The sequence below is a fragment of the Glycine soja genome, chromosome 1 (assembly GCF_004193775.1).
Source record: "Glycine soja cultivar W05 chromosome 1, ASM419377v2, whole genome shotgun sequence".
Classification (NCBI taxonomy): Eukaryota; Viridiplantae; Streptophyta; class Magnoliopsida; order Fabales; family Fabaceae; genus Glycine; species Glycine soja.
This window is the reverse complement of record NC_041002.1, coordinates 46036229-46052968: the sequence shown is the minus strand read 5'-3', so window position 1 is coordinate 46052968 and position 16740 is coordinate 46036229. Positions and strand designations below refer to the sequence as shown.

General features: G+C 32.5%; 1 protein-coding gene across 1 annotated transcript; it reads right to left on the bottom strand.

Annotated features, from left to right (window-relative positions):
* Positions 1–15152: 15152 nt before the first annotated feature.
* LOC114416995 (zinc finger protein ZAT9-like) lies at positions 15153–16605 on the bottom strand. The gene has a single exon (XM_028382052.1). It carries the CDS (start codon positions 16444–16446, stop codon positions 15349–15351), a length of 1098 nt encoding a protein of 365 aa, XP_028237853.1. The 5' UTR covers positions 16447–16605; the 3' UTR covers positions 15153–15348.
* Positions 16606–16740: the final 135 nt, after the last annotated feature.

The following is a 16740-nucleotide window of genomic DNA, read 5'->3' as shown; positions in this document are numbered from 1 at the left end:
GCAACTTGAACATGCTCAAAAGGATTCAATAAATGCATTGTCTACATGGATCGAGGCGTTCAACTAGCTGAAGCATAGCCACTTTATTTGACCTGCCAAATCCTCTTCTGTTGTTGATTCTTAAATTGTAATTTAGTGACATTTTTGGCATTCATGTAATCTCCTTTTAAACAATTTGCACTTTAATTATTGAAGTTATGGGAATATTTATTTCAGTTATCATTGTTCTATATATTTTTAAGTATTTTCCATTTATGAAACCAATATAACTATCCGTGTTTACTTCTCGAATTGCATAAGCATTTCTAGATAAAACCCTTTTGATAACATAAGGTCCATCCCAATTTGGTGACCATATACCTAGAACTTTCAACTTTTTGTCCATTGGTAATATAACTTTCCAAACTAAATCTCCAACTTGAAAATATTTTTTCTTAAATTTTTTGTTATAATGCTTCACAACCTTTTCTTTTTGACGAATAATATTTTCTAAAGCAATTAATCGTTCTTCGTCTACAAGATTCAACTCGTCATACATCATATCCCAATAATCTTGAATTGGGATCTCGATTTGTCTTTGAATTCAGATCAAATTTAATTTTATTTCGATAGGCAAAAATGCCTCATGCCTATAAACCAACTTAAATGGGGTAACACCAATAGCCCCTTTTGGTGAATTTCGATAAGCTCAAAGAACTTGGTCTAAACTTTCATGCCAACTTCTAGGTTTCTGGCCAACATGTTTCTTAACTAAACTTATCAACATCTTATTTATGGCTTTAACTTGGTCATTGGCTTGAGCATAGTAAGGGGTAGAAGTCACTAACTTAATATTTTGAGAATTAGCATATTGAACTACTTTTTGACAAGTAAAAACAATACCTTGATTTGTTGTAAGTGTTTTTGGGATATCATATCGAAAAATAATATTTCGTTCTATTAAATTAATTATATCCTCTTGATCAATATTTTTTTAAAGGAATTGCCTCTACCCACTTGGTAAAATAATCAACAATAACTAAGATATACATGTGTCCTTTCAAAGAAGGTGGATGGATTTGACCTATCAAATCTAATGCCCATCCTTGAAAAGGCCATGGTTTTGTTATCGAATGTAACTCACTTGGTGGGACTTGTTGTATAGGATCATGTTTTTGGCACTCTTCACATGATTTTGCATAATTAATGCAAATTTTCAAAATAGTTGGCCAATAATAACCTTGTCGAAATAACATTCATTTCATCTTTTCACCAGCTTGGTGAGAACCACAAATCCCTTCATGAGTTTTAGCCAAAGCTACATAAGCTTCTGATTCTCCCAAGCATTTTAACAAGACTCCTTCCATACTCTTTTTATACAACTCATTTTCAAATATGACGTAATTGGCAGGTTTATATTTTGCTTTCGATTAACAGATAGCTTGGGGTTTCAAAGGTATTCTAACAAAAGTTTTCTCCAATTATGAATTCTCATCACATCAATATTTAAGATTTCTACCTCTTCTTGTAATTTTTCTTTGACAATTATCAATGCTTTGAAATTTTGTTTACTTAACTTGTAACCAGATGCAATTTGAGTCAAATCATTAGCTTCTTTATTTTGTTCTCAAAACACATCTTTGAATTCAAACTCTTTGAATCGAGCCAATAACTTAGATGCATAAGAAAACTAATTTAGTAAATTAATTTTAATGCATTTAAATTTATGAGTTAATTGATTAATGACTAACTTAGAATCTCCCCTAGTCATAACATGTTTTGCACCTAAATTCAATAGTGTTTCCAAACCAAATATTAAAGCCTCGTATTCTGCTTGATTGTTTGAACACACAGGTTGGATATCGAAAAGAATCTTCAAAGGTTTATTACTTGGAGAAATTAAAACAACACCAATTACTGCCCCATTTATATGTTTTGGTCCATCAAAATAGGTTTAATCCCTATATAACATTCCAATATTTCGATGTTCGAATGATCAACCAAGAAATTTGCTAGCACTTGGCCTTTAATAGGTTTTAATGGCACAAAAGTAAGGGAAAACTCAGTTAAAGAAATGGTCTATTTCCCTATTCTATTGTGTAGAATAGATTTAGACAACATAAAATTTAATAGCATTATTATGAGAAAGTATTTGAACATTGAAAGGTTTTATATAATACTTGAGTTTAGTACAAGAATAATGCAAATATAAGCACAACTTTTTCTATTGCACTGTGTCTAATTTTGACATAATTAAGAATTTGACTTAGATAATAAACATGTTCTATGTCATCATCATCCTCTTGCACCAGCATGCTTGCAATAGTCAAATATGATGTTGCAATGTACAATCTCAAGTCTTTTCCTTTCACTGGAAGCATTAGAATTGATGGATTTGGAAGATATCTCTTAATGTCATCAAAATCATTTTAGTGTTCCTTTTCCCATTGAAATTAAACTTCATTCTTTAATCTGACTAAAGGTGAAAACACTTTAGTTCTTTCTGATAGATTTGAAATGAATCTTCTAAGAAAATTCACCTTACCTAATAATGATTGAAGTTGTTTTTTATTCTTTAGAGGGGAAGTCTCCAAAATGGCTTTCACCTTATTTTTATCTACTTCAATTTCCTTTTGATGGATAATGAAACCCAAGAATTCACCTGCAGATACACCAAAAGCATATTTTAATGGATTCATTTTCAATTCATGATGCCTCATTCTTTCAAATGATAATCTCAAATGATCAAGATGATTCTCTTTTGATTTTTGATTTTACAACAACATCATCTATATAGACTAGTATGAATTTTCCAATCAAGTCATGAAAAATGAGATTCATTGCTCTTTGATATGTTGCACCATCATTTTTCAAACTAAATGACATTACTATCCATTCATATGTTCCTAATGCCCTCGGGCATCAAAAAATAGTTTTAGATATATCATTCTCAATAATGTATATTTGATTATATCCTGAATAACCATCTAATAAGCTTAAAATTTTGTTACCTACTATTCAATTAATCAACATTTCAGCAATTGGCATGGGGTATTCATCTTTAGGGGTTGCTACATTAAAATTTCTAAAATATATACATACATGCATTTTCCTATTCTTTTTAATCATATGGACAATATTCGAGATCCAATCAACATACATTGTAGTTCGAATAAACCTATCCTTCGGTAGCCTTTTCAATCTCTACTTTTATAGCCTCTAAGACATTAGGAGCAAATCTTCTTGGTTCTTGCCTCACTAGTTTCATGCCTTCCCAGATTGGCAATCCAAGAAGTTCCACCAATTCTCTACTGAGTCCAAACATATCTTCATATTCCTATGCAAAAAAATCCTTGAACTCATGAAATAGAGAAATTATTTTCTATCGAAGCCCAAGATCTAATAGCTTACTTACATAAGTGGGCTTTTAATTTTCTTCAGTCCCTAGATTAATCTCTTCCAAAGGATCCTAAGATTTCATCTTTTTTTATTCTAAGGACATTGGTTTCTCAAAACCTAATGGTGAATTATCGTAAATACAATCTAAGATCAAATCCTCACTTTTTCACTATGAAACATCTTTTGATTTCTCCTTTACTTTGATGGCGTCATTATCCATCACTCCCTTTCCTTTTTTTATGGCATCAATGTCCATCCTTTCCATTTCTTTTTTGATGGCATCAATATCCATCATCCCCATTTATTTTTCGATGGCATCAACATCCATCATTCCCATTTCTTTTTTTATGACATCAATATCCATCATGTTTTCTTTCATTGCCGCAATAGTCATTGTTTTGATTTCGACAGCTGCAATAGCTACTTTCCCAACCTCAACGGTCGTAGTAGTCATTTCTTTGGTTTCAACGACCATAGTAGTCGCTTGCTTTTTATTTTCAGCTATGTAAGCCGATAAGCAAGCCATGAAACTTGCATATACTTCTGTCGAAGTCATGTTTCTTCAGTTTTGGTTGTTTTCTGAACGACCTTGTTGATCAACAGAAAACCCCTACTGGCATCCCAACAAAAGAATTTGTCTTTTTCATCACCTGATTTGTTATTCACGTAGAATGAATCTCCGATCTCAAATGGAGCGATCATCGCCATTGCTTGATCACTTTCATTGGCAAAGGCAACATACATTCCATATAATCATTGATCCGCTTCAACCATCTCCATTTTTCCATCATTCCAAAAGAACAACTTTTGATGAATTGCGGAAGAAACAACATCAACTCCATGGACCCATTCCCTTCCCAATAGCATATTGAAATTAGCTTGTGACAAAATTACCAAAAACATTGTAGGCCTCCTCATACTGTCCATTGTAATATCCAAACAAATGACTCCTTCAGAATCTGAAGGTTTTCCATAAAAGTTAGAACCACTATATTGTGGGGAATTAAATCCTCAAAACTCCTTCTAAACTGGTGCAACATAGACCTTGGCAAGATATTAAATGCAACCCCTCCATCAACCAATGTCTTATTAACAATTTGATCCTCCACCGTAGCAATCAAAAGGAGTGGTTTCATGTGAAATCTCATATCTTCAGTGGGTGGATTAAAAACTGCAACATTTCAATATGGTGTGAAATAAGACACTCATGTGACCCAAATAGCCTTGGGGCTTAAAGATGGATCATCAAAGTAATCCTCTCTTGCATAATCACTTAAGATATTCTTGTTCTGATAATATTTTGCGTATTTCATTGGTAAAATCAAAATAACTCCACATATTGCTTCCAATAAGTCCGTAAACCCAAACTCGAAAAAGTCTATTATCATTTCTTTCTCCTTCTAATGCTTCATCGAGATTTTCTTTTCGAATCCAGGAGGTGGACCTTCACTAATTTAGTCGAAGACTGATGGTTTTGTAGCATTTTTATGTTGCATTGCTAGTATCACATCTCTCCTCATCATTGGATGCCTTCTCCATTGGATTTTTTGATACTCATAATATCCCTTCCTTGAACCTTCAGCAGTTCCTTCCCTTCGAAGTGCCAAACTACTCACTTCAAACTCCTTAAAACATGAATTGGATCCTTTGTTCCCTGGTTAAAACCACATGTTTGTTGGAACATTAGCTTGTGGGACATAGGACTTCCTTTGAGTCATATTGTAGGGTTTTTGAACTTGGCTCACAGTCATGCTTATACTCTACTTCTTTCCCTTAACCTTTGATTCCTGAACTTTTTCGAAACCTTTTCGAATTTTTGATGCTTCAAAAGCTTTGGTTGTTGATCTATCAAACACGACACTACAACGAGGACATACCATAATCTCCTTTGCTTTTTGTTTCTTCGATAGAATATTTACCAATGATTCATGTGCTTGTGGAAAGATTGACTCTTCTTCTTTCTTGAATTCTTCTAAGGCTTGGCTGACCTCCTCTTCAGACAAAGGGGTGTTTGTGACACCCTTTACCCCATACATTTGTACTAATAATAAAAAAAATAAGAAATCAAACTTAATTAAAAGTTTTTAAAAATACATTTAAATACAAGCCTTTCAAAAGGGTAAAAGGCTCACATTTCTAACATCATAATAAAACTTGTCCAAATAAATAATAAATTCACTTCGGCTCAAAACAAGGTCGTCTAAAACTTCATACAATTAATATAGAACTTATACCCTAATGTCACATCCTATCAGAGCATTGTGTTCCCGTGTCCTCTAGCATTAGGTTCTTTATAGTCATCCACCTATTCATCTGCTCCCACGAACATAAGGTTCAAGATCATCACAGGATCCAAACACAAATAACATACCGGGAGTGAGTTATCACATTCTTAACTAATGAAGAGTAACGAGGTAACATATAGGTATAAATATTATAAAAACAAAATTAAACTTACTTAAGCATAGCTCACATCATTTCACCACTTTGTCACCCAACATCACATCATAACACAACACATCTCGTTCAGTTTCACAACATTCATGTACTCAAGGATCAACACACAATATCACCAAGCCAATCAATATCGATCAATACACAAGCGTTATGCAACATATACACTAAGACTCAATCCTATATGCAATGTGGTACCATGTCAGTGAAAAACCTTGTCGAGCGCCTAGGAGTACATGACAAGACAAACCACACATTAGCAAGTCAGGTCACTCTCACTAGGTAAGATCATAGGGAGACCATTCGGGGTCACAGTGTTTTGCGAGAATGCTCCAACCGTATGGGATCAACATAGGCTTAAAGGAGTACTCAAACCGGGTGACCCCCAAGGCCTACACTCCGAAGAGTTCGTCAGGGCCTCTCCCTCCTGATTCAGGTCCAACCCAGAAAATATTTTAGCACACAAACTCTATCTATGAATTGTACAAAACACACAACTCCTCAATTATTCTCAAAATAGTTTATCTCGTCGCCCTTAAAGGGTCTTAGCATTAACTCGTCGCCCTTAAAGGGACTTAGCATTAACTCGTCGCCCTTAAAGGGACTTAACATTAACTCGTCGCCCTTAAAGGGCCTTATGGTCGTGTGATTGTACAATTCATAGTTCACAACTCAATGCACACAACATCTCAATGCACATATATATTTCAATCATATACATACTCAATTTATCACATACACTCGATCTCAATCACAATGGTATAATCTCAATTTAACATGTTATCACACCTCAAGAATCATATACACTTTACCTATGAACTATGCAATACATACAACTACTCAATTGTTTTTCAAAATTATTTTGTCTCGTCAGGTTCCCACAGTAGATCCCATCACAAAACTTGCCGCCATTAAAGGGTCTTACAATTTTGTGATTGCACAGTTCATAGCTCACAACTCAATACACACATCTCAATACACATTTATTTCACCATTCATCACAGGTTTAATTTATTACATACTCACAATTTGAATCACCATTTCATAATCTCACTGTAACAATTTATACAAAAGGTTTATCACAACATGGGCAGTAAAACCCCTCAAATAATTTCACACAATTATATCAAAATCATGGGTCAAAACACAAAACATCAAGAACACTCAAGTTTATCAATTAATTCTTATTAGAACATCAATTGGTACGTAAGGAAAATAATATTGTATTTATAATTGTAAAGGAAAAATTATAATTTAATAAACACCCCAAACCAAACTCCAATTTAATCCTCTAAGTATCTCTACACATGTTCTCACTAATTCCCAATTGTGAATAACTCATCCCTTACCTCTAAGCGGGCTCACATGTCTTCCGACATCGATAGAGGCATCTCTAGCAGTTCCCTAAGATTCCTCCAGTTTTTCCTCTGACTGTTTTGGTAGAGTTCCCAAACATCAGAGAGATAGAGAAGAGATTGAAGCCTCCACTTGTACTGTCTTCGTGTGATTCCTTTTTCTCTTGCCGTAAATATTATCTCCCAAATCCCAACGGTTAAGGTGTGCAGAATTGAATTAAAAACCACATACCAAAAAATCATGAAAATCCAACGGTTATTGAAACCGGGATCATAGTTTTACTGAGACCATTTTGGGTTTTTGCGAGAAAAGAGAAAGCTACGGTGTGAAGGATATTTCTCTTAGGTCCGACATGTTTTGTCAATTCCCAACGGTGAGAATTCTCAGAATTGGGTTGCTAACGTGGTTCTTAAATTTCACAACGATCCAACGGTGAATGAGTCCGAGATCCTCGTTTTTCTGAGACAGGTTTGGTGGACTGTGAGAAAAAGAAATGATTTTGGGGAGGAGGAGTGGGAAAACGAAATTGAAGGGATAAATAGTCGTAAAAGCTACCGTCTGACCTAACATATTGCTATTTATACCTAGGGTACTCACAACCTATTATTTTATTTATTTTTATTATTTTATAAAAACAAATTCTATTTTATTCTCTATCAAATGAATAAATAAAATATCATTTTTATTTTTTTTTATCAAACTATTATTTTAATACACTTATTTCTCTTTATTTATTTAATTACAAAAACCTTATCATAAAACTCTATTTATTTACAAATAACAACTCTTTTTAAATTAGTCTATGAAAAATGAGATGTTATAGTGTTCACTTTCAATGTACCAATTGAGGCCCTAATCATCATGATTTGCATTAGTTCCACATAGTTAGCTTGAATGTTAAACGGATCAGTGTCCACTTTCATTGGTTTTTCCTCAAACTTAAGTCTTCCTTCATCAATAGCCTTTTGGACCATGTCTCTGAAATGCAAACAACTGTTAGTCCAATGTCCAAAAATATTATGAAATTTGCAATATCTTTTTGCTTTTCTTTGTTCAAGAGTAGGAATTTTATGATCATTACTAAGGACAATATATTTGTCTTTCAACAACACATCAAATATTTTATCTGTCTTAGTCATATCGAAACTATATTTCGAGATAGGCAATTTCTACTCTTCATCTATCTTTAACATTTGACAAGTATAGGGAAGTCCGGGTTGTAATTTTGCCACACATATTTCATCCTCTTCTTGATTAACATCTATATCTTGATAATTTATGGAATTATCATTATCTTTATAAGGTTTCAAATATGCAATTTTCTCCCTTCTATTTTTATCAAATCTTTTATGTCTTTCTTTTTTATATTTTATTTGCTCAATTCTCTTTACTCTTTCTACTAATTGTGCCATATCTCTAACTAGTTGATTCACCAATTTCTTTTGAATCGAAAAGTCTAGACCTACAACAACCATCCTAACTAGTTCATATTCAGGAATTTGAGTATAAGATTGAGATTTCATTGGTCGAAATCTATTTCAGTATTCTTCAATTCTTTCACTATTGAAACGTTTAATGGTTGCTAAATCTACGAGACTAACCTTAATCTCAACTCTAAAGAAATGTTCATGGAACACTCTTTTGAGTTGTGCCCAGGTGTATATCGAATTTGGTGGTAATGTGGTGAACCAAGTAAAAACATTTTTCGTTAAAGAATTAGGAAAATATTTCATTTTCAAGAATTCATCAATGGCCAAATCACCACATTCTATTTGAAAATGAGATACATGTTCCACAGTAGACTCTTCTAACTCTCCAACAAATTTTGAAAACTTAGGCACCTTATAACCCTTAGGCAACTTGATTTAAAATATAATAAGGTAAAGCAAAAACAAAGTAAAGTGGTTGTGCATTTCCTAATTTGAAACTATGCCTATTCAAAGCCTATTTGATCATTTGGTTGATTTGAGGATTTTAAATTGTTTTGAGGCCTAAACCTCTATTTGGATCATTTGGTCCTTGAAGCATTTGATTTTGTTGCATATTGGCTAAGGCCTCATCTGCATTCTAATTTCTATTCACCAAAATAGGATTTGGTTGTTCTCTATCATTCACAATCCGAATTGGGATATTAACATCATTTTCAGGTTTTTTTTATTATTAATAGGTCCTTCTTGTATTGGTATTTCCTGAATTACATGACTATTCCCAAGTTGATTTCTAGGAATGACCAAAGCATCTCCTATTCAAGTTAAGATACCATTCGTTTGCCGATAACTTTAATTGGTAGTTCTTAACATAGGATTTAAAATCGATGCCATATGATTTGTTAAAGTGTTAACCATTTCATGATTACTATGGTCCATTTGTTGTCTAAAGACTGCTAATGTTTCATTCGAAACACCTATAGAGACCATGTTGTTTTCTCCTATTATCCTATCCTCGATAGGAACTCTTATGTTTTTTAATTGGTCACCATCATGGAATGATTATTGCCCCCAAGTTCTAAGGGTCTGCTAGTTCATCTACTAACCATAATAGGTGGAATTGACTTTTGGCTTTGAGGCATAGGCAGACTCAATTGTGGTAGGTTCATTTCATTAGACACTGGTGGCATGCCCCATGGTCTTGTGGTAGAAAATGGTAGGGTGTTTGTAGTTGAGATTATATTATTTTGTGGCAACGAAGTTTCGACAACACTTGTTTGAACTTGTGAGTGCATTACATCTTCACCACTTACATTTGTGGGGTCATTGTTTGTATGACTAGTACCCACAATCATTTCATTATCCACTCCAGAGGGTAAATTGATTTGAGTTTGTTCATTGTTGCCACTATTGTTGGTGGAAGTGTTTGTGGCGTTATTGTTATCATTGTTGTTATTACTTCGGTTTCTTTGACTATTGTTTATCATTCTACCACTTCTTAACAACATACAATTCTCATTAAGACGTTCTTAAGATCGAGTTTTTGGCAAACTAGTCCCACCAGGATTACCAATTTGTTAATCGTAAAAATTTTATCTATTCCTCGAAAGGAAAATATTTTCAAGACAGTAAATGAATTTTCACTGAATGGTTCTATTAACAAATAAATGTTTAAAAGTGAGACATAAAATTTGTTTTTGATTATGAGTTCTTTTTAATCAAACTAGCAAGTTCTGTGTTTAACTTAATATAGAATTGTCTAATATTTAATGCAAATCACAATTATAATTTCGAGAAATATGTCTATTTGAATTATAATAAGGTTGTAATTCATAAGATAATAAAATAACTTTTGATAAAAGTGTTTTCGATTCAATGATTAATTCTAAATAATTTCGATAATAATAAGAAATAGGGATTGAAAAAGTAGAATTTTGAGAAGAAATAAAGATTGGAAAAAGTCAAGGATTCATAAATGTGCAGTAAAATAAACATATATGAATTCATAAAAGTGGGGAATTGAATAAATACAACATGACCTGCTGAACCTTTGCCAATTTCAATGGTAGGCGTGTTGGTGTTTTCAGGAATTAAGTTATTATGTATCAACCCGCTGAAATTGGTAGTCAATAGTTTTATTTATAGATTCACAATACAAACGAATTATATGATTTCAACATGTGTACAAAGATATTCCTAATTACATTGATATGATACTAGTAATTATTTTTGTATAACTTCTTAACAACTGTGCCAATTGGCACTTCGATTTTTTAAAAAATACTTTATTCTCCAATGCTTTTCAATCTCACGTGCATGAATGAAAATATCGAAATCAACAATCTCATTCGAAATTACTCCCTTTGATCACATAATCTTGCTTCTCGAACTTTTACCCATATTCTACTTATTTTTTGAAGGAACTCTTTTACTCATCTCGAATCAATTATATTAAAATTTAATCTGCATAACTTAATCAAAATTCACATAATGGAAGTAACAACATGATAAAGATTTTCTAATATATATATATATATATATATATATATATATATATATATATATATATATATATATATATATTACTTTCGACCAAAATGAATCTTAACTTATTTTGCATCACGAACTGCACCATCTTTTTTCAAGTTGTTATGCTTAGAAAATAAAGTAGAAGAAGAAAGAAACACAATCTTTTCTTTTGGTTCTCCAAAAGTTAATTGTATTGGAATCGTCGATATTGTACCAAAAAAACTGGAATCGTCCATAGACTGATAGACATCTCTTTTTGGCTAACTCTGAGTCGTTTCAAAACTGTTAAGGGAATATATATATATATATATATATTGGTATGGTACAGACCACGGAGAATGAGAATATTTGATTATTTGTATCATAATTTTGACCAAGTCTACCATATAAGGTTCATGGCTGATATGTAAAGAATAATTAATGTCTTTCTTTTAATTGATTTAATATTTTTATTCTATTAATATTATCTATACTGAATATACAGGAGAGCCTTCATGTATATAATTATCATGCATGAATTTAAACAAGATATTATGAGCCTCAATCCCAACACATCATTTACTGGAATTACATTATCATATTTTACTGTACAAAACTATAATAAGATAAACAATTAATGATTATACACTGTTAACGTAGTTTTTTTTATATTGTCAACCAATTTAAAATCATTGTTATAGTATGACTTTCAACAAATTTATCTTACATCATTTTTAGAGCATATTGTTCTTTTTTTAAAAAAGAAACTTCTAGAATTAAATGATCCGATAATATTATTACTAATTTTGCTATTAGCTAAATAAAAACTGCAAAGAAAACAAATAAAAGATAATAATCGCTTAATATTCAGCTCCAGATGGCAGAAGCAGAGGATTTCACAGTGAAGAATATGATATAGTACTTTACCAATGAGAATTTCCACGAGACCTCCAAACCAAAAAGCTACTGATATTATTATTAATTCATGATAATTGAGAATTATGTGGTACTGATACCATCAAGTTGAGACTTGCGAACATTGGCTATTTTCATACGTGCCAAAAGAGCACTTAAAGGTGAGTTGATTGATTAGTTTACTTGATTTCTAAAAATATTCTTAGAATTTTAGGCAAGAAATCTCCATTCCTGGTTCGTGGATGCAAAAGTACTTGGTTATCCAAAAGAAAGATAAAAGACAAAAAAAAAGGGAGCACGTTGTGAGTCAAGTGTAAAAGAGCAAACACTCGAGTCATGACCATATTTCTTGTCATTAAAGTCACTGTTCTTGTGCATTATCAAATTCAAAATATCTCTAAAAAAATTTGAAAAGACTAATTACTTCAAGAGAGCATATTTTAGAGAAGAGCATTAGTAATTATTAATATATCAGTTATTAGTATTGTGACTAATTTTAAATATTGTTATATACATTTAAGATATGTTAAAGAAAATATTTCAACTAGTTTTTAATTTTTGTTATTAACTGAAAATTTTATTTGATTGTTCGGTAAATAAAATATTTTTAATAGTTTCTATCAGGTTTTGAAACATTACTTGAAGTAATGTTTTTTAAAACATCAATTTCTAACTTTTTATATTTTTTATCTTAAAAATATTTATTCAATTTCTTGGTAATACTTTTTAAATAAAACATGATTTTATTATTTTTTTTAATCATTTTATACTTTTCGATTACTTTGATATTAATTTTATCGAATACTTATAATTTAATAAGTTAATTTTTCAATTTTCAACCAATTTTTCATCTTTAGCTAACATTTTAGTTAGTTTTGTAAAAAATAATCTTAGTTTGTTGAGTAAATGACGATACATTGTGCATAATCAATATCATCATTAATGCAAGATTTTACTTTGTTCTTGTTATGTTCATTAGAATAATGCTTCATTCTTTTCCATAATGTATTTCTTTTGCCTTTACAGCATATGTATATTTCTGAGGATGAAATTAATAGGAATATCTTCGCGTGACATAATTTTTTATGATCCTAATCGTGATTGTAATTTATAATTTGATCAGAAATCTTTTTTTTTTTTAATTAGTCTGATCAAATTGACTGGAATACATTATTTATATATTTTTACAGTAAAGATTACATGTATCTTTTCTTAAAAATAAATCTACTTAAGTCATGTAAGATTATTATAGTCGATTTTTTTTCTTTAAAATAATTATATATCCAAAATTCGAACTCAATTAGTTAAATTATCACAATTTTATACTAATTAATTCACGCATTTCTTGTTCCACAATCAATCACAAGCTTCGTGTAAATAACTTGGGCTATTGAATTTCTGTAAAAACAGGTTGTATATAAATTTACAACAAAATGATGAGACTGTCATGTAGTAACATTTTTATACTACTAATATACAACCAAGTAGACATGAGATGGTATCCAAGAAAAGGATAAAAATTGTTGATTATCTTCAGAGTTGTACCTAATGTTAGGGGTGTAAAGACAAAATTGTTCAAAATTAAAAGGAATCTCAATTTTTGTTTTATCCGGTAGCATGTATGAAAAAATGTATAAGCTACAACTATGATAGTATCACTTACTCAGAAGTGTCATCATAGAGCTGGCTGGTGGCTAATGTCCTACTTTATAAAGGCAACTACTTAGCAGTTCCATCTAAGCACCAAATTTCGCACTTTATAATTTCTTTTCCAATTTGGTTTAGTTGTTAACCAGTCAGATTTATTTCAAGTGATATCTCAGCATTGTGGCCTCTAAAGTCTAAATCATAATAGTGCCACCCAAGATCTACTAATTGACCAAACCCCCATAATAAAATACAACGAAATAAAAATACAACAATTGCATGAAACGGATCATATGTCATTTATTACAAATTTAATGAGTGTGACTGAAAGTTTTCCATAAAGAACCAAAAGGCCTGCCTCAGCTAGATACCTTGAGTCACGCCCAACTAAGCCAAATTAATTTGTCAGCCAGGAGTAAAATAAGGGATCTGCTTGCTTTTTCTCTTTTCTCAATCCCCTTTACAGATTTCCCAAAAATGGAAATGGAAATGGCAATTTAACGAAAAACCAGATTCAATCCTCAGGCTATTGTGGACATTAATTTTTTCTGATTCACCTAGTAGTAATATCTAATGAAGATATATATGTGAAATGCTGGAAACAGCCTCAAACAGCAATCAGGAGATAAAATGATTAGAGGCAGAGAAGTTTTCTTTTTGCCAAAAGAAAAATAAAAAAAGGAAAAAATAAAAAAGAGAAAAGTTATGGAACATCTTGTGGTGTGTTTTTCTTTTGTGGCAAGGTTCATCACGCTAAAATAATCTCGATTAATTTAAAATTTGATAAAAAAAATAAATAAAATTTGAATAAAAATTATTTTCGTTAATGATCGAATTTGAATTCTATTTAATTTTTAGTTTGTGTGAATATCTACTAGAATTGATTATGACATTTAAAATCATGATAAAAATTAAAAAATAAAAAGTTTAAAAATTATTTGTTGTTTTAACTTTCAAACGTGATTTTGGAATTAATTTTGGAAAAAATTGAATCTAATCCAAACATGTTATTAGTAGTTTTGGTGAGAGAGAAAATAAAATGAAAGAAACACGATGAAAACATATTCCTCTTCCTGAACTGTACAATGCTGGTGGTCAGAAGTGGAAGTTACTTTTCTATCATTAAAAAAATGCAGGGTTGATCAACTTCGAGTGAGAATGATTTGGTTTATTTAATATTCACAAGCAATGAATGGTATAACAGTTACTTAGTAGTATTTTGCTTGGAAGCTGAAACAGAGCCCACTAAAACACGCATGCTTCCAGCTCTTCTGCAGAAATCCACAACACAGAAAAAAGTAAAAGAAACACCAAACACCCAATAAAGCCCAGAAATTCTCATAGTAATTATTTTATATAAAAAGCATAGAAATTTTAAATATGACAAATTAAGCTTAAAAAGTTCAGTTCCTCTGTTTATGGATGTTCATCTAACTCTAACTCCAACTTCAAAACTAATAACAATCATGAAGAACCAAATTTGAGAAGAATTGTGAAATTATTAGATAAAACCAACTATAGAGTAACCATATTGTAAGTTATAATTAGCCCAAATGGCTGAACAAATCTAAAATTGCAAGTAAATAACCGAACCAAAATTTTTGTACCTTGGGATCAGGGCCTAAGAAAAAAGAAAATCCAAATAAGTTTGAGGAGAAAAACTTCACAGTTTAACAAACTCTGCATCCGAAACAGCTGAGTCGTCGAACTGACTAACATCCTCCTCCTCCTCTTCATCATCATCCACTGGAGCAGGAAGATTGAGATCTATCAAACTATCTCCAACTCTAGTAGTAGAAGCTGTTCTAACCGAAACCGTTGCAACAGAACTTCTAACAGAAACGGTTGTTGCAGCAGTTGAAGAACCAATCACATGTGTTCTCTTGTGTCCACCCAGAGCCTGACCGGAAGCGAATACTCGGAAACAAACAGGACATTCGTGGATTTTCTTCTCCACAACAACGTGCTGAACTTCGAGTTCACCTTCGTTGTTGTTGTTGTTGTTGTTGTTGTTGTTGAGCTTGATCTTCTTGTGACTGGCGCGGTGTCCTCCGAGAGCCTGGTAAGATCGAAACACCTTTTCACACGTCTCGCATTTGTACCTCCCTCGCACCTTGTTGTTGCTCTTCTTAAGAGACTTCTCTTCCGATTCGTAACCGTCATCGTCCTCATTGTTTTCGTCTTCTTCATCGTCCTCCTCGTCTTCATCATCATCCTGATCATGATCATATAATAAATTGTTAATATTTTCCTCCTTCCACTTGTCGCGAGACAGCATCATGAGACAGAATGCGACGTCTTCCTCCCTCGTCGTGTCCGAAACCGAACTTGCAGATTCGTTAGTTTTACTAATTTTACAAACTTTCATAATCTTTTTTTCTGATTCACCTGAACCGCCGCCACCGCCACCACCGTCGCCACCGAGTTGCCACGCTCTCTTGGATCGTGTCCTAGTCGGATTCCTCGACGACTCGGTCTCGCTCTCCCTGTCCTGCAGGATCACCGAGCCCGTGTCTGCTGCTGCAAACGCAAATTCAGGATCTGCGAAACGAAAGCTCTTCTTCGGATTCTCTCTGAGACCGTAGAAGGAAGATGAAGACTGCGAAGGAGATGAGTCGGCCTCGAAGCTGAGTTGAATCGGCACGAACTCGCTCTGTTTCGGAGGAACAGGTAGGTTCAGCATGTGAGACCGCATGTGACCTCCCAACGCTCTTCCGTTCGCGAAACTCCGCAAGCAAAGCTTGCACTTGTGCTTCTCCATGAATGAAAAAAAAAAAAGGAAAAACAAGAAGAACAGTACACAAAAACACAAGCGCGCGGGCACACACACTTGTGTTGTTGTTGTTGTGTTTGTGTTTAGTTTAGCCTATGTTGTTTTTGTTCTTGTTGTGTATAAAAGGAGTAGGTGCAAGCTGCAAAGTGTAGCCATAGGATGTGGAATTGTGTATGGGGTGGGATAAATATTAAATATAAGTTTTTTCTTTTCAAAAGATAAAAAAATTAAAAATTTTAACCTGGATTTTGTTTTTATTTTGCTTTATTTATCGCTTTCTTT

Excerpts from the sequence above, each read along its gene's own strand:
- LOC114416995 (XM_028382052.1), bottom strand. The coding sequence starts at position 16,446 with ATGGAGAAGCACAAGTGCAAGCTTTGCTTGCGGAGTTTCGCGAACGGA.